Source organism: Dipodomys merriami, unplaced genomic scaffold (assembly GCF_024711535.1).
Source record: "Dipodomys merriami isolate MVZ:Mamm:240054 unplaced genomic scaffold, mDipMer1.0.p SCAF_45, whole genome shotgun sequence".
Classification (NCBI taxonomy): Eukaryota; Metazoa; Chordata; class Mammalia; order Rodentia; family Heteromyidae; genus Dipodomys; species Dipodomys merriami.
Window position 1 is genome coordinate 9,299,584 of NW_027206013.1, and position 18,230 is coordinate 9,317,813.

The window sequence follows — 18,230 nt, forward strand, 5'->3', positions numbered from 1 at the left end:
AGTGTTTGGAGGATGCTGGGTTCTGTAGCTTCTGTGCCTTTGGGGTATCTGGAGTACCAGAAGCGGAGTGGTCACCCTGAGCCATGGACACCCCCCCCAGAGGAAGTGACTCTGTCCTCTGGAGGGGGTCACTGAGCTTTTACAGAGGTCAGCCTCGATGGAGGGAGCTCACCTGCTGTGCATTCTCAGGGTGGACCTTTTGTGTCCCTTACGGGACCTGTAGTTGAGGCCTTTCATTACAAGGGGCCAACTGGGACAAAAGGAAGTTAGTGGGTCCTCTTCTCAGCCAGCTGCTGGCTGCAGTTGCGTGTGTCAGTCATCCTGATGACACTGGGGAAGAGGGGGTGACATCTGTGTGCCCCGGTGTGGTGTGAGGGGTCCCAGGGCTGCCCTGAGCTTGGGCACAAGCCACTGGGCTCGTGTCCAGGTCTACTTTGTAAGCAAGTATGGTGGCCGCCTGCTCAGCCGGCCCAGCAGGCCGCCGGCCACCACTCCCCAGCCACTTTCCCTGGGAACCCTTTGATCTGCCAGCTGGCGCGGTCCTGGCACGTAGTAGGTGTGCAGTTAGCGTCTCAGGCTTCACAGTCTGGATGTAAGCAGCTTTCTCAAATAGAGCAGCATTCTTCCCTGCCGAGAGCAGGGGCTGGATGAGGTGCTGCCGCCCCACGGCGGGTGTGTGGACACAGGGAGGCAGGGCACCCACAGCCTTGGGTGCCAGGCAGGGCACACAGTGGGGCTCGACAGCTGCCACGTTGCTGATGCTCCTCTCCGACGAGTTAGGCGGTGATGGAACGTTCCTGGGTGGAGGTCTGTGAGCTTGTCGCCATGGCGACCGTCCCAGGGATGCTGGCAGGCCTCTGTCTCTGTGGTCCCTGCTGCACTGCCCTCCTCCTTTCTCCTCGCTGTCCCCTTCCCTCGACGTCACAGACGGCTGTCCCTGGGACTGCACGTGGAGGGGGTCTCCTGGACGCCCCACCTCTGCCACAGCTGCCCAGGCCTTGCATGTGGAAACACGTGGGTGGCGTGGAACCTGTACTCTGCACAACCTGTAGGTGACTGAGAGCCCCATGTCCAGGGTCTCGGCTGGAGCGAGCTGTCCCCTGGTGTCCAGGGAAGGCAGGCAGAAGAGGCCCTGCACAAGCAGGACAGTCGTGTGCCATCGTTGTATCCAGCCTCTTTCCTCCCTGTGGTCAGCCCAGCCCCATGTAGCAGCCGCCGGTAGGGACGGAAGAGTCTTACATTTTGTTCTCTTTGAGCTTCACATTTCCCTAAGCCAGGAGACCAGGGCCCTCAAGGCTCCTTCCCACGCCTCTCAAAGGGCCGCTGTTCCCTGGAGGGGCCTGGCCCTCACTGTGACCGTGGGAGCTGCCGGGCTGGCAGGCTCTGCGCTCACTGGCATTTCAAGGGCTGCCTGAGGTCACCTAGGCCTGGGCCAGCCTGTTCTGGGGAGCGCTGCCAGTGCCCTGGCCTGGTTGTTCCCGGTGGGTAGACCTGGGCAGGTTCACAGCCATACCTGAGGATTCTGGAGTTTAGGTGAGGGGTGGGTGGGCCTGTTGCTAAGGTTACACCTGCTGGGGGGCGGGGCTGGTTGCTGTGGTTACCCTTGGGTGTCTGGGCATGGGATGGAGCCTGGAGTTTTAGGGGTAGGCAAACACCAAGGTAAGGAGTGAGCGAAGGGAGGCCGAGGACAGTGGTCGCTGCGTTCAGTCCCCGTGATGCTGGCAAATGCCTTACAGCCCTTTCTTCAGGATGGAGAAACTGAGGCTCCCCGGGGCACAACTCTGTATGAAGGGAGCTGCTCATGCCCAGAGCGCCCCCAGCAGGACAGGGGAGGAAGTCCAGGTGCATGCTCAGCTCTGTTCCCTGCCCTGATTTCCCCTCGTGGCCCCAGCCACGCCCTCTGCCGGAGGACACCCCCACTGAGTGAGTCTGCCCGGCCTTCCATCCACCAGCACCCCTTGCTGCCATCTTGGCCAGGTCCTAGCTACAGGCCCGCCCTGTCCTGTAACCCCAGGGGGAGGAACGGGCGTTGCATGTCCTGGGTGGGGTGGGGAGGTGGGTCTGTGAGAGTCTGGACCCAGGGCTCCTCCGCCCTGGCATCTCCCTCCGGGCCAGAGCTCCGTCCAGTTCCAAGGAGCGCCATACACACTGTCGCCCCACTTCCTGGCACCCAGGGCACAGCCTGACCGGCTGGGCCCAGCAGGCCCAGGTGGTGATGGTGAAGGCGCTTACTGCAGCCGAAGCCCTTCTGCCTGTGAGGGCAGCCGCCCTCCCCAGCGCTCCTCCCTCACACAAGGCCTCCTTCCTTCCGCAGGGTGGTGGCGGCAGCAGCCCTCCCTGAGCAAGCCCGGCAGCTGGAGGCCCGGCATGAGAGTGCCCAGGGAAGGTAAGGCACCTCTGGCCCCTGGATGGAGGCCCCTGGCTTCTAGCATGGCTGCGCGGCTCCCTGGCTGCACCTTGCTCTGTGCAGCCAGCGGGTGGGAAAGCCGCGGCTGCCCCCACCATGGGGCACTGAGGCCTCTGCTCCTCCTTGGGCCTTGGGAATGGAGGGTGGATGATGACCGTGGTCCATCAAGGCCAGCCCTTCGGGCTGTGCAACCTTGGGCAAGTTGCTCGGATAATATATGGAAACGCTTTGGCAGAGTGAGTGCTCTGCAAGTGTGAAAATGCAGAACTCAGGGCCCACCGAAGCCCAGTGACTGACCCCCACCCCCGCCATATGTCCTCATCTGCCCAACCCCTGCACCAGCCACAAACAGACTCATGAGTATACACACACACACACACACACACACACACACACTGCCCTCACACACCCAGGCATGTACCCCATTACCCCTCCCCCACCTCCCTGTGCGCGCGCGCGCGCGCACACACACACACACACACACACACACACACACACACACACACACACACACACACACACACACACACACACACACACACACACACACACACTTTCTGGAAGCAACTCTTCATTTCGAAATTATTCCTCATCTCCATCTGTTCACCCAAAAGGGTGATTATTCTAATTCTAGCTAAAGTGTGATTGGCAGCTCCACAGGGCACTTCAAACTCAGCTCATAGTAACTGGTACAATTTCAGTCTTGAGTCCAAGGTGGGGAGTTTCAGGCAGCACTTCAAGAAGCTCAGGCTGTGTGGCTTTGTGTCCTACCTCCCTTCTAAAAGTGTCTTGGAGTGGGCCTTCCCTGTCACAGACCTGGGGTCGGGGATGTCCGTAAGCCCCAAGTTCTGACAGCACAACTGCCCAGGTGCGTTTTCCAGAGACCCCTGGCCCGCTCCGATGCTCAGGGACTGGCCACTGACCCCAGGGTGAGATACAGCCCGGCTTCCCGCCCCTCCTAGAACCCTCTGACCCCAGGGCACTGGCCTGGGCTTCCTTCTTGGCCTTGACTGGGCTCCAGCCTGTCTCAGTCCCCCCACCCCCACCCCCAGGGATGACTTCCCAGCTCTTGGAGTCAGCCCCTGCTCATTCATGCATCTGCAGCCATGTACTGAGCGCTGGTGAGGGCAGCGAACACCCCTGTCCTGTGCAGTGGCCGCACTCATCTTCCCTAGGATTACAGCCCATTCTTTTGGAGTGTGGCTGTACAGGAATCGAACTCGGGGCCTTTGGATAGACACACACACACCCCTTTTTTTCTGCTTTAGTTATATTTGAGATTAGGACCTTGCTTTATGCTCTAGCCAGGTTGGGCCTCAGTCCTTTATGTACGGTTTCCAGGTGGCTGGGATGGTAGGCATACACCACCATGCCCACCTATCACTGCGATGGGAGGTCTCATGGACTTCCTGCCCGGGTCCATCTGGTACTGTGATGCTCTGGACTCAGCTTCCTGCTGAGGCTCACCCCGGGGGGCTCCTTCACCCAGTGCAGCGTCCCACTTTTTCTTTCTTTATTCTTTTGCTGGTCCTGAAGCTTAAACTTAGCCTGGGCGCTGTCCCTGAGCTTCTGTGTGCTCAAGGCTAGCGCTCTACCACTTGAGCCACAGCGTCACGTACGGCTTTTTTCTGAATAGTTTACTGGAGATAAGGGTCTCACGGACTTAACCCCCTCCCTCTCCCCACTGGCTTTGAACCGAACTCAGCTTCCTGAGTAGCTCGGATTCCTGAGCCACCGGCGCCCGGCTCCATTTCCCACCCTTGGACTGTGAATGTTAGAGTAAATGTCAGGTCATTGATGGCAGGAGATGGTGGAGGCCTCGTTGGGGCTGAGGGTCTGGCTATGGTCCAGCAGCCCATCGGGGGTGGCCACACAATGCACTGGGCTGGACCCAGACTGCCAGGCCTGAGTTGTCCGGGGAGGACAGGCAGCTGGGTCCCCGCAGTGGGCAAGGGCAGCCCAGCAGGTGCCAGGTGCCTGGCACCGGGGTCGCAGGCAGCCGGTCCTCCCTGACCCAGGCCCCCCCCCCCGTGTCCACCTCTCTCCCCAGACGCGAGCCCCTGCCGCTGAAGCGGGGCCCCCGGCCGGGCCCGCGCCGCCCCCGGCCCGGCATGCGCCTGTCGGTGCGCCGGGCGCTGCTGCTGGCGGGCTGCGCGCTGGCCCTGGTGCTGGCGGCGCGGCTCCTCGGGCCGCGGGCGCTGCTGTGCGGGGCGCCGGGCGGCCCGCGGCGGGCCATGCGGCCGGAGCAGGAGGAGCTGGTGGTGCTGGGCGCCGACCGCGCCGAGTACCGCTACAGCCGGTCCACGCCGCTGGTCTTCGTGGGCGGCGTGCCCCGCAGCGGGACCACGCTGATGCGCGTGATGCTGGACGCGCACCCGGCCGTGCGCTGCGGGGAGGAGACGCGCATCATCCCGCGCCTGCTGGCCATGCGCCAGGCCTGGGCCAAGTCCGGCCGCGAGAAGCTGCGTCTGGACGAGGCGGGCGTGACGGACGAGGTGCTGGACGCCGCCATGCAGGCCTTCCTGCTGGAGGTGATCGCCAAGCACGGCGAGCCGGCGCGCGTGCTGTGCAACAAGGACCCCTTCACGCTCAAGTCCTCCGTCTACCTGGCGCGCCTCTTCCCCAACGCCAAGTTCCTGCTGATGGTGCGGGACGGCCGCGCCTCCGTGCACTCCATGATCACGCGCAAGGTCACCATCGCCGGCTTCGACCTCAGCAGCTACCGCGACTGCCTCACCAAGTGGAACCGCGCCATCGAGGTGATGTACGCGCAGTGCCTGGAGGTGGGCCGGGACAAGTGCCTGCCCGTCTACTACGAGCAGCTGGTGCTGCACCCGCGCCGCTCCCTGCAGCGCATCCTCGACTTCCTGGGCATCGCCTGGAGCGACGCCGTCCTGCACCACGAGGAGCTCATCGGCAAGCCCGGGGGCATCTCCCTGTCCAAGTGAGTGCGCGCGCCGGGCGGGGTGCGCATGCGTGCGTGCGTGCGCGCGCCGGGCGGGGTGCGCATGCGTGCCTGCGTCCTGCCACCCCCGTCCAAGTGGGTGCCGGTGGGAGTGTGTGCGCATGCGTGTGTGGATCCTGCCACCCCCCCCAAGTGAGTGCAGATGGGTGTGTATGCGCATGCGTGTGTGCTTTCTCTCCACCCCCCCCCCATCTTCCTGTTGAAGTGAGTGCGGGCTTCTGTACGCATCCGCGCCCTGGCCTCTTGCGCGTGTCCGTGCATGCACGCGGGCGTTCCTCCTTCCCATTTTCCTGTCCAGGTGAGTGTGGGACGTCCGTGTACACACGCACGCATGCATCCCGGGACGGGAGCATCGCCCTGTGCGCGTGCGCACGCCTCAGTCCACCTCCCACCCACAGCTGAAGATGGGCTGTGTAGGCTTGGGCGAGTTTCTGTACCACTCTGAGCTTGGGTGTACTTCGTCCAAATGCAGACGCTCAGGGACGGGGAATGTGGTTAGGAGCAAAGCCTTGCAGAGTTGGTGTTTGCCACCTGACCTGGGCACTGAGTAGGGGGCGGGCAGTACCATTTTCCGTACACAACAGCAGCACCGCCTCTGCTTTCTCATAGAACCGGTGGACTTGGGACCTGCTTTGCCGGAGGGCAGGAGGGGCGATGGTTAACTGCAGTGCACAGATTCCAGGGCCAGGCTGTCTGGGTTGTGCCATCTCCTAGCTGGGCGGCCTATAGCAAATCATCAGCCTCTCTGTGCTTCGGTTTGTGAGGCTGCAGCTACAGCTCGCCCCAGTGTTAGGCGTTGTCATTGCCGTCCTCAGCAGTAAGCGCTAAGTGCACCAAAAGAACTCAGGTGCTGTCCCGGGGCCGGCTTGGGGTCAAGCCCTTGACAGACACCCCCTCCTCGAATCCCCATGGCTGTCTGCGAGGGGCCTGGGAGCCTCTCCAGTCCTCCTCTTAGAGATGAAGAAAGTCAGCCCTAAAGAGAGAAGGCACAGGCCTAAGGCCACACAGCTGACAAATGAGTTGTTAGGACTTGATCCCAGGTCCTCGGGACGTCAGTGAGGTCCTGTCATCTCTGTGGTGGAATATTAGACAGCCATCTCCTTGCTGCCCTCCTCCCACGTCCTTTCTCTCCTGAGACCCAGGGGACCAGAAGCATGACCTCTCCCGCTCCCTCCCCTCAGCCAGACCCTGCCAGGCAGAGCCCCCTCAACTGTAGACGTTTGAGCACGGGGGAGGCCCCTGGCAGCCCTGCCCACTGAACTCAGGGCCTTGCACTTGCTAGACAAGGGCTTTGCTCCGTGTTTAAGCCACGCCTCTACTGCCCAGCCACGCCCCAGGCCTTGTGCTTTCAGATAGGGTTTCACTAACATTTTGCCCAGACTGGTCTCAATCTTCAATCCTTCCGCTTCTACCTCCCAAGTAGTCAGAATTACAGGTATGAGCCACCAGTCCTGGCATTTGGAGCTGGGATATTGTATAGGATTAGGACAAAAACAAACAAACAAAACCCCAACAGGTTCCCCAAAGACTATGTCTTTATTGTAGACAGTTGGGGAAACACAATAAACAGGAACTGAGAGACAGCCTTTAATCCCCCCTCTCCCCCAATCTCTGCTGTCCCATGCTAGTCCTTCTCAGGGTCTATTGATAACACTGGGGTGTTGTTGGACCAGTAAAGGGGAGGTGTATGGCCTCTTTTTACTTAGTATGTGGCTCCTTTTTACTTTGTGTGTGGCCCCTTTTTACTTTGCTTCCCATGTCATCTCTTAGTGATGGAAGCATCTAGAAATCTGCTCCTGATCCTGGGCTCCCACTCTCGGGTACCAGTGGTGGGATCCTCATGGTTCCGATGGCGTGGTGTGCCAGTAGCCAGCAGTAGCCAGGAGAGTGATGGTTGTGGAACACTGAAAACAACCTAAGCCTTCATCTCCCAACCACACAGAAAAATAAACTTCATTGTGCTATGCAATGCTACTCAGCTCATACAAAGAACCAAGCATCGAGTAGGATGGGGGGAAAGTCGTAGGTCAATACATTTAGTGTACTATTTGTTTTAAAAACAGAAACAGATTTTCTTTGGTTTCCTTTTGGTGGTCCTGAGGTTTGAACTTAGGATCTTGTACTTGCTAGGGACTCTACCACTTTAGTCATGTCCCAGCCCCCTCCCCTTTATTTTAACTTTAGTTGATATTTCAGAGAGGGTCTCGTGCTTTTGTTCTGGGCCAGCCTCAAACCTTGGCCCTCCTACCTATGCTTCCTGTGTGGCTGAAACTACAGGTGTGTGCTACCATACCTGCTCCCCATCCCCAATCAAACATTTTGTCTGTGTGTGCACGTGTGTGAGTCAGGGACAGAGCTAACGCTTCGCGAGGACCACGCACTCGATACCAAGCACTTCCTTTGCAGTAACTCATTTACTCCTGGGAGCAGGCTTGTGGTTTTCTTTACTGTTATTTTCTCTGCTCAAGGGTGAGTTAAGAGGCAAGTTAGGTCTGCGAAGGCCTCCCAGCCAGACTGGGCACGGCTGCACTTGAACCCAGGCGTCTGGTCTTGGGAGTCAGCCCTCAACCGCTGTGGCGCTGGAAAGCTGGGAGAAGGGACTGAAGGGTGTGTCCCGGTCACCAGGACTGGGTGTGCGGGAGGCAGATGAGCACTCAGAGCAGTCGCTTTACCACTCACTTCCACATTCCTGCCCAAGGACAAAAATCTCCATTAGCCATAAGCATAAAGGGTTATTTTTAAAGATTCAGAGACATGGAGCAGGGGGAGTCGAGTTACCACGGCATGCGTGGCTCATGCTTTGCTTTCCCCCGGCCCCGTCGGGCTGCTCACTGCACCGCACAGAGGTGCTGTGTGGTCCCACCGCAGGGCAGGGCGGGCTGAGGTCAGGCCCCCCTCCCCATGGCCTGCCACCCCCGAGTGCTGACCACAGTTCTGTCTCCCCAGGATCGAGAGGTCCACAGACCAGGTGATCAAGCCCGTGAATCTGGAAGCCCTGTCTAAGTGGACTGGCCACATCCCCGGGGACGTGGTGAGGGACATGGCTCAGATCGCCCCCATGCTGGCCCGGCTCGGCTATGACCCATATGCGAATCCTCCCAACTACGGCAACCCGGACCCCATTGTCATCAACAACACTCACCGGGTGAGCCGACGTAGGCGTGGACGGCAGTGCACTCGGTGCTGGTGGGATGGGCGCCAGCGTCCCTGAGGATCTGACTGGTGCCTAGGTGACAGACGTGTGAATGGAAGAGCTGCTTGTATTTCCATTTTTGCTCAGGCTACTAGGAAGCTCAAAGCTCATGGTGACCTGCCTCTCTTATACTCTGATGGCTGAGGCAGGTCTGTTTATGCACACATGTATCTTTCATCCACTATTTCATTCTTCCTTTGGCCTGCAGTTGAGCACACCCCTTCTATCCTGTTTCCAGAGCTGGGGAAGTCTTTGATGATGAGGGGCATAGATACATGTGGGTTGGGTCCCCTTCTTACTATATAAGGTTTAACGGTCACTTCTCAAACATGTACTGGAGCTGGTAGGATAATTCTTAAAAGCTGGGAGCCAGTGGCTCATGCATGTAAAGGATGGACTTCAAGTGATTCAAGGGCCCAGTGAACTTGCACAATGCACCCAGGGCCCCCAGACAAAAAGAAAGAAAGCTGGGTGCTGTGGCTTATGCCTGGAACCCTAGCTACTCTGGAGATTGAGACCTGAGGAGCTCAGTTCAAAGCTGGCCCAGCTAGTCCATGAAACTTTATCTCCAGTGAACCACCAAAAACATGGAAGTGGGGCTGTGGCTCAAGTGGTAGAGCACTAACCTTGAGCATAAAAGCTCAGGGACAGTGCTCTGGCCCTGAGTTCAAGCCCCAAGATAGGCATGCGTGCACGCGCACACGTGCACGCGCACACAGACACACACACACACACACACACAGGCACACACACACACACACACACGCACACACGCACACAAAGAGTTAGTGCTTTACCACTTGAGAGTTTGAGCTGTGGCTCAAGTGGTAGAGCACAGCTCCAATTCCATGTTTTTGGTGGTTCCACTCTCTGTGAGTGGAATTACACACTGGATCTGGACATTTTAGGACACAAAAAAGATTTGTCGTCATCAGTTGAACTTGCCCATATTTTTGGCATCTTAGGCATTAGTCTCACCTATTTTGTTAGTTTTTAAATGTGGCTCAGGAGAAGTGGCGCTGTGGCTCAAGTGGTAGAGTGCTAGCCTTCAGCTGAAGAGCTGAGGGACAGCGCCCAGGCCCAGAGTTCAAACCCCATAACCGACAAAAAAAAAAAAAAAGACTATAAAGTACATTAAATGTGGCTCAGGGCCTCAGAGCCTTTGCTCTTCCTGTTTCCTCAGCCTGGCTGCTTTCCCTGAACACCCCGATCATACCGTTTGTTCTGCCATCTCCCTTTTGTGTTTGTTGTGCTTGAGAACAAGAATTCACTGATCTGGTTAATGTGGCAACTCAGTGGAATAAGAAGAGCTTAATAAACACAAGAAGGGAGGGAAGGAGGAAGGATTAGTGCATGGGATAGGTGGGTGGATGGGTAGATGTGTCATCAGTGATGGATTAAAGTTCAACTTTTGGTTATTTGCACAGTGGTGATATTTCTTTCTCTCTCCTAGGTCTTGAAAGGAGATTATAAGACACCAGCCAATCTGAAAGGAACTTTTCAGGTTTGAAGCCCAGGGCCCTTCTGCAGTACGGTTTTCCTGGCTGGGCTGCTAGCTCACTGTCTGTGTGTGGGATTCCTTGCGGCTCAAGTCAGATGGGGCTGGCCGATTTCCATTATGAACATGGGCGGGGGGGGGGGGAGGAGGGGGTGTCAGGCCAGAGTGCCTCTCAGGGTGTCATCCCGTGGAGGTCTAGCCACCCTCTGCCTGAGCCAATCCTCCATGTGCTGTTTGAGCGCCATGAAATCTCTCTACCCTTGAGTTCTACCTGTCTTCGTCTCTGTCTGGCTGGCCCCCTCTCCATCTTCCTCTCCCTTTCTTCCCCTTTCTCCCCCTTTCTCAGTGTATACAAAGAGGGCTCATGCATAGAAAGTACTTTGATCAAATTTCCCCTCTGTTACTCTCACCTCCCCCCACCCCTTTATCAAACTGTTTCTAATGGGTCTCATTATTCCATTTTTTCCTCCAGTCCTGGGGCTTGCACTCAGGGCCTGAGCACTGCCCCTTAACTTCTTTGTTTGCCAAGGCTAGCACTTTATTACTTGAGCCACCGCTCTTTATCTGTGTATGTGGTGCTGAGGTATTGAACCCAGGGCTTCATGCATGCTAGGTAAGCACTCTCCCACTGAGCCACATTCCCAGCCCCTCATTATTCCATTTTTGTATATGCCAATGAAGTAGTCAGATCCTGTTTGCCCCCATAGACCCTTCTGTTCACCCTCCCCCTGCCCTGTTCTTCCTGATGCCCACTCTCTCTTCTCCCCCCCTCTTCCCTCAGAGCGCGCGCACACACACACACACACACACACACACACACACACACACACACACACACACACACACACACACACACACACACACACACACACACACACACACACACACACACACACACACGACATTCTTAAAGACTTCCGAGATCTGGAGATGATAGGTTCTCTGTGCCAGGGACAGGGACCAGGTGGCCCTGGTCCAGCTTCTGTGTCCTTATCAGCAAGGTCAGGCCTTGAGCACAGGCAGGGGGCATTGTGCTAAGCTCTGGCCACCTGCCCGCTGTGCTGTGATAGGGATGGCCTGACTCAGCCTCCCTAAGACCCTGGCACCCAGCACCTGGCCTTACCCCTTCCTCTGTCTGTGTCTCCCTTCAGGTGAACCAAAATAGCACCTCAACCCCCCTTGGAAGCTCATGATTTCCAGGTAAGCCCCCCCTGCCTTGGGGTTCCCTCTGGTCCCGAGCCCGGGGACTGAGATCTCCCTTCCCAACCTGCTGGTCCTTTGCTGTCCCTGGGGAGAAGTGTCCACCAGGTGGGCTGACCTGCCCTTGGAGGTTTGTTTCCATGGCGGCTGGCTGGGGATGCTGCTTAGGGAGCTGGAGGCTCTCTGTCCCAGCTCTACATCTCGGGGAGGGGGAGGGGGGCAGGAACAGAGGCCCAGCCGGCCAAGAGCTTTGTCCAGCCATGGTTTTAGGCAAGGCAAGACCCCAGGGATGGCAGGGGCCGGGGGATGCCAGGAGGTTCTGGGGTCAAGAATGCTGCCTGCTGGTCCACTCCACAGACAGCAGCAGCTTTGGTTCAAGTCAGTTCGTGTTCTAATAATAGCCACAGCTCTTCTGTTATGAGAGTAGCAGCCAAGTCCTCAAGACAGGTACTCGGTGTCCCTCACTTAACCTGAGAGGCAGGGGACATTGTCCTGTTACTTACAGAGGAGAAAGCCAAAGCACAGAGAAGGCCTTACACTGTCCAAGATCACACAGCCAGGATCCACAAGTCCCCTCACTGCATCTCCCGGACATCACCCCAGCAAATAATTTGAAGTGCATTTATCCCCCTCCATGTTTGGCTCAGGGGTAGGGAAAGAGATTTTCAACCTGTAAATTCCAAAACAGAAGAGCTCCAGGTTTAATTTTTGCCAGTCCTGGGGCTTGAACTCAGGGCCTGGCACTGTCCCTGAGTTTCTTTTGCTCAAGGCTAGCACTCTACCACTTGAGCCACAGCACCACTTCCGGCTTTTCCTGTTTATGTGGTACTGAGGAATCGAACCCAGGGCATCATGCATGCTAGGCAAGCACTCTACCTCTAAGCCACATTCCCAGCCCGAACTCCAGGTTTAGCCAGGTGCTGGTGGCTCATAACTTAGTTACTGAGGGGGTTGAGATCTGAGGATTGTAGTTCGAAGCCAGCCAGGGTAGAAAAATCCCTAAGACTCCTATCTCCAATTAATCACCAAAAAGCCTGAAGTGGAGCTGTAGTACAAGTGGTAGAGTGCTAGCCTTAAGCATCCAGGCCCCAAGTTCAAGTTTCAGGACTCGCATAAAACAACAAAATGAACCCTCAACCTAGAAACGCCCTTTCTGCGTGTTTCTCCCACCTCTGTCCTCTCTCCCGCCCTTGCCAATTCCTGAAGATCCATCCAGGGCCTTGCCATCCACAGCGCCTGCTTGTTTCCTGGCGGGACTATTTAAATGCACCCCACAGAGGGTGCATCAGCCAAGCCTGGCACAGAACTGGCCTAGAACCGAGGCTCCTGGCGGCTCGCCAGCTTGTCTCACAGAATCACTGCCTATGGGTCTTCAGTAAGAAAAGTGGATTTTTGAGGTTGGGTAGATGCAGGTTGAGGTAAGCGTTAAAAAACCTAAGGAATATTTTTAAGCTAAAAGCCTCTGCAGCCATCTGGGGTGTGCATATAAGGCACAGATGCATGTTTCTAGGGGTGGATAAAGACGGCGCGTTCTGCCACCGTGCATGGAAATAGCAGAGCTTTATTTCTGAATCGCGTCTCTGGGCCTAATGCAGCCTTCCTCCTTTCAGATCTCCGCAGACCGCTTTGTGGCCTGGAAGAGAAGCTGTCCCCCCCCCCCAGCCCCCTTCGAGCACGGCTCGGACCTCTAATCCAAGCATATTGCTTGCTATTAATTGCCAAAACAGGACTGCTAATGAGGAATGTATTTGCATATGTTTGCAAAAGTGGAATCATTGAAAACTTTCCTGGCCACCTTTCTCTCGGACCCTCCACAGGGGGGTGGAGGACGTCTGGCTTTTGAAACTTACAAGTTTTCTATTTTCCCCCCTCAGGAACTTGTTTTTCAGAAAGGGATTTGCCTTCCTCCTTAATTTAAAGACCTCCTCGGTGGCTTTGTGTGCTGGGCTCAGGCCTGCACCCTGGGCCTGATCATCCTGGCTTGGAACTTAAAAGAGTCTTATCAGAATTTAATATAAGAGGCTTTCTCTGTTCCTTTGATTGCTGCCCAATTCTGTTTTATTTCACAGAAAGAAAGAAATTATTTGAATAAAGTGAGGCTCACTTTTCTGTGTCTTCCTGCGCACAGGGTTTTGGTGTCTTGTTTTTCCACATTGAATATTGTCACGTTCCAGGCAGAGCCTGGAAAAACACTGAGCTCCTGTGGGGCTGTCCCCGAGGTGACCCGCAGGGGCTGCTGGGTAAAGGTTCCATACTGCAGTAGAGGGAGAGATGGAGTGAAATAGCTGAAGAAACGGGCTCGGGGTCCACTGGCTTCCGTGTCCTTGGAGGGTGTGTGACAGCAAGGAAGAAGTGCTGCTAGGAGGCGCAGCTGGGCCTCCGTGTCCACGTGGCTGGAGGGTGGTCATGCTGACAAGCACGGGGCTGACCTCAGTCACCCACCCTGCTAGACATCCGTGTGGCCCGGGGCACCCCCGTGTCACATTGTCACCAGCTGTCTGGCCTGGGTGACTCCAGGCAGTGGCTCTAAGTCCCTGCTACTTGGGCAGACATCGTAGTAGGTGTGAGGCCGCCTCATGTGGGGTTTGGACCCCCTGGGATTGCTGCATGGACATTCCTGTAGGGTCCCACCATGCCTGGGACAGCTTTGGATCTGGAAGGGCTGAGATTGGTTGCACCCTCTTTCCTGGAGCTAAGATGTGGCGTTTGGGGAATGCTGTGACTTCTGGTAACCTGGGCACGCATGAGCTTTGGAGTCAGGCTGGCCTGCTTGTGACTGGAGATCTGAGACCCCCATCTTTACACGTGAACAACAAGGGCATTTAAATCTCACAGGTGGAGCCGTGTGCCTTGTCATCCTAGCTACTCAAGAAGACCACAGTTCAAAGCCAGCCTGGGCAGGGAAGTCTGTGAGACTTATCTGCTGTACCACCAGCAAACCAGAATTGGTGCTTTGGCCCAAAGCGGTAGGAAACTAGCCTGGAGCAAAAAGAGCTCAGGGACAGTGTCCAGGCCCAAAGTTCAAGCCCCATGATTGGAAAAAGTAAAATAAAATTCACAGGTGTGTTGGGACCGGCCAGCAGGTGACCTTTGCAGTGGTGCCTGGCATGTGGCAGGCTCTCCCTCAGCCTGGGAACTCTGTCTCCCTTTTCTGACATGGTGACTTGGATTTGATACTGTGAGGCTCTCTTTTACCCATGAGTCAGCAATTACCAATCTTAGTTTGCCACTGTCCCTTTAAGAATTTGGTGACAAGCCAGGCGCTGGTGACTTCTGCAATCCTAGCTAATGAGGAGGCTGAGACCTGAGGAACATACTTCAGAGCCAGCCCAGGCAGGAAAGCCTGTGAGTTTCTTATCTCCAATTAACCACTGAAAGGCCAGAAAAAGAGCTGTGGTTTAATGGGTAGAGTGCTAGTATTGAACACAAAAACTCAGGGATGGCTGGGTGCTGGTGAATCACAGCTGCAATCCTAACTACTCAGGAGGCTGAGATATGGGGATCGTGGTTTGAAGTCCATGAGACTCTTGCCTCCAATTAACCACTCAAAAGCTGGAAGTGGTGCTGTGGCTCAAATGGTAGAGTGCTAGCCTTGAGCACAAAGAGGCTCAGGGACAACATCCAGGCCCTGAGTTCAAAGCCCCACAACCAAAGTGGAAAAAACAAGACAGTGACCAGGCCTGAGTTCAAGGCCCAGAACCAGCACATAGACACACAATTCCGGCCAGGAGGGTGCCCAAGTCTTGGTTCACCTAGTTTGAAGCTTATAGTGACTTGGAGCACACTACCATACCTAGCTCCCCTCCATGGAGGTGGAGTCTCCAGGGCTGCTCCCCCCAGGCTGGCCTGCTTTTGGCTTGCTGGTGTCAGCTTCTCACAAGGTTTGGGGTGACAGGCATACACCACTGCACCCAACTATAGATTGAAAGAGGGGGGGTTGTCTCACTAACATTTACCTGGTCTGACCTCAAACCTTGATCCTCCCTTTTTCAACCTCCAAAGTAGCTAGTGTTACAGGCATGGGCCACCAGCACCCAGCATGTCTCAGTGTTTTTGAGAATGCCTACCTCACTGACAGTGCCAGGGGCCTACAAAACCTCACATCCCAACTTCCTAAATATGGACAGCCTTCCCAAGCCCCTCGTAGAGAAGTAGAAACCTTCGGTCAGAAATGGATAGAGGGAAATCAAACTTGATTATCTCAGTCGATCTGGGTTTTCACTTCTGCCAAGTTCAGGACACCCAATGGTATTTTTGTAACAAACTTCAGAATGAGAACAAGCCATGTGCCACTGCATCATGTCACTGTCCTAGAAAAACTACATGTGCTAGACTTTAAATATATCCATTTTGAAATGCCATTTAAGGTTTGTTTCTATGGTACCAATCCTATTTAAAGTGGGAACCGAGTGAGCGTCCCCCAGCTCTTTGGAACAATGTAGAAACTGCTGTACGGAGTAGATTTCTTTATCAAGGAGTGTTTAGGAGTGTGAACAGGAAAAGGTGATGAAGATGGTCTTCAAAGATTGCTTCAACGAGAGACATGTGCATTGTGGTCTTGAATTCATAGAAATCTGTTACCTCCGAGAAGTGAGTGGTACTCATACACCACCCAGGCTTCTGGGTACAGAGAGCATGGAGCTGGAGGCCTGCCTGGGTTCCAGGCCTGGCTCTGTCCCGTAGTTCTGGCATTGCCCCCCCCCCTTTGCCCTGGCCTTCCTCATCAGAGGACTCTGTCACCCTCCTGCCTGCCAAGAAGACTGGTTGCACATCTGAGGACTTCATGGGGAATCTAGACCTGGGTCCACATGTCCCCAAGCCCCAAGCAAGGTGTTTTGTTTTGGTTTTCCTCAGAAGAAGCAGGAGTGGCTCAGCGGTACAGGGCTTGCCTCGCATGCATGAGGCCCTGAGTTCAATTCTTCAGCACCACATAAACAGAAAAAGCCAGAAGTGGTGCTGTGGTTCAAGTGGTAGAGCACTAGCCTTGAGCTGAAGAGCACTGGGACAGCGCCCAGGCCCAGAGTTCAAGCCCCATGACTGGCAAAAAAAAAAAGAAAAAAAAAAAAAGAAGCAGGACATGAAGGATGGATCCATGGCCCTAAATTGAAAACGCTGGTAGGTTTCCCTTCTTGTTTTGCAAAAGGCTGAGCATTGGAACCCAGAAATCATGGAAGGAGTCAGGGTCACTGATCATTGATGCTGGGAGGTCTCAGATAGTACAACCCTTTTAAAAATAGTCATAGGTACTTACTAAGCTCTACTATACAGGAGCTTTTTGTGCATTAAATGACACTTGGTGGTTTTTTTTTTCTCCTGTTTTGAAAACTACCTCTTGGAGCAGCACTGCCAAGCTCCCCCATATACAGGTGGGAAAGCTCAGGCCCAGAAAGGTGAAGTAGCCTGCCCCAGATCCCATATCTAGAAAGCAGCAATGTGGTGATTTCCTTCATTGAAATCTTCACTCCAGAGGCTTCATTAAAAAAAAAAAATCCTGAGCTGGGCATAGCTACTCAGGAAGCTGAGATGTGAGGATCTGAGGAAACCAGCTCACGGCAGGAAAATCCATGAAACAATTACCTCCACTGTGGCTCAAGTGGTGGAGTGTTAGCCATGAGCAAACAAAAAACCCAGCAAGAGCACAAGACTCTTGAGTGCAAGCCCTGTGCCAACACACTAACAAAGAATGTTTGGAGGGACTAGAAGGGCAGGGGCAAACATTACAGGGTGAATGGTACCAAAATACAGGACACCTATAAATGAAAATGGCCAAAGGAAACTCACTGGGAGCTGTTACATCGTGGGGCAGTGGAGACGGAGAGGGGGGAGTAGGTGGAGGGTTGATCCAACTCAAGTCCTCTACACTCATGTGTGAAATGCCACAGTATCTTCCCTTTGAAAAATTAGGGTACACTTTCGCAAAAATGAATATTAAAAAGGTGAAGCATGTCCTGTTTGAAGACGAATGCCAGCATCAGGCACTGCCTTTAGTTGTCACCTCTCTCTACTCTCTCAGTCTAAACATCTCTTTGGGCTTGGGCACTTTTTTGTGTGTGTGCTTTTTTTTTCCTTCAAATTTTTTATTGTGATTAAGTGGTTACATAATTTCCCAAATTTCACAGTAGTGTGGGATAATGATGCTCAGTTAAAGTCACAAACACATTCTAACTTTCCTGGAGCAAATTGTCTCTCACGGTCTATAACATTTATGAGTTCTATAAGCTTTGTGATACAGTTTGTCTCTTTGCTCTTGGCTTACTTCACTCAACATGATTTCTTCTAGCTCCATCCATTTCCCTGCAAATGCCATTATTTTGTCCTTTCTAATGGCTGCGTAATATTCCATTGTGTATAGATACCACAATTTTTGGATCCATTCATCTGTGGTGAGGCATCTGGGTTGTTTCCATATCCTAGCTATTGTGAATAGTGCTGCAATAAACATGGAGGTGCACGTGTCCTTGTATATTGGTTCCTGTTGTTCAGGGTAGATGCCTAGAAGTGGTATGACTGGGTCGTAAGGGAGGTCAATCTTTAGCTTTCTAAGGACTCTCCAGACTGCTTTCCAAAGTGGTTGTATAAGTGTACATTCCCACCAGCAGTGTAATAGGGTTCCTCTTTTTCCGCATCCCCTCCAACATTTGTCATTGGCTGACTTGAGGATGTGGGCCATTCTGACTGGGGTAAGGTGGTATCTCAGGGTTGTCTTTGTTTGCATTTCCTTCACAACCAGGGATGATGAACATTTCCTCATGTGTTTCTTTGTCATTTTTATCTCTTCATCTGAGAAGTCTCTCTTTAGTTCCCTTGCCCATTTAGTAATTGGTTTGTTAGGTTTGGGAGGGATTAGTTTCTTGAGTTCCCTGTATATACTAGATATTAATCCCTTGTCTGATACACTGCTGGTAAATATTTTTTCGGGCTTGGGCACTTTTGAAGATGACAAGCTAGCTGCTGTGTAGCTGCACCT

General features: G+C 54.4%; 1 protein-coding gene across 2 annotated transcripts in view; it reads left to right on the top strand.

Annotated features, from left to right (window-relative positions):
* Nucleotides 1-13,388, top strand: part of Tpst2 (tyrosylprotein sulfotransferase 2) — a 30,110-nt gene extending 16,722 nt beyond the window's left edge. For both annotated transcript variants that reach the window (XM_069994621.1, XM_069994620.1), the window contains exons 2-7: nucleotides 2,315-2,386; nucleotides 4,458-5,351; nucleotides 8,319-8,517; nucleotides 10,019-10,069; nucleotides 11,215-11,263; nucleotides 12,874-13,388. In XM_069994621.1, coding sequence (XP_069850722.1) covers nucleotides 4,519-5,351; nucleotides 8,319-8,517; nucleotides 10,019-10,069; nucleotides 11,215-11,256 — 1,125 coding nt within the window. In that variant the 5' untranslated portion in view covers nucleotides 2,315-2,386; nucleotides 4,458-4,518 and the 3' untranslated portion in view covers nucleotides 11,257-11,263; nucleotides 12,874-13,388. The remainder of the gene's footprint in view (nucleotides 1-2,314; nucleotides 2,387-4,457; nucleotides 5,352-8,318; nucleotides 8,518-10,018; nucleotides 10,070-11,214; nucleotides 11,264-12,873) is intronic.
* The last annotated feature ends 4,842 nt before the right edge of the window (nucleotides 13,389-18,230 follow it).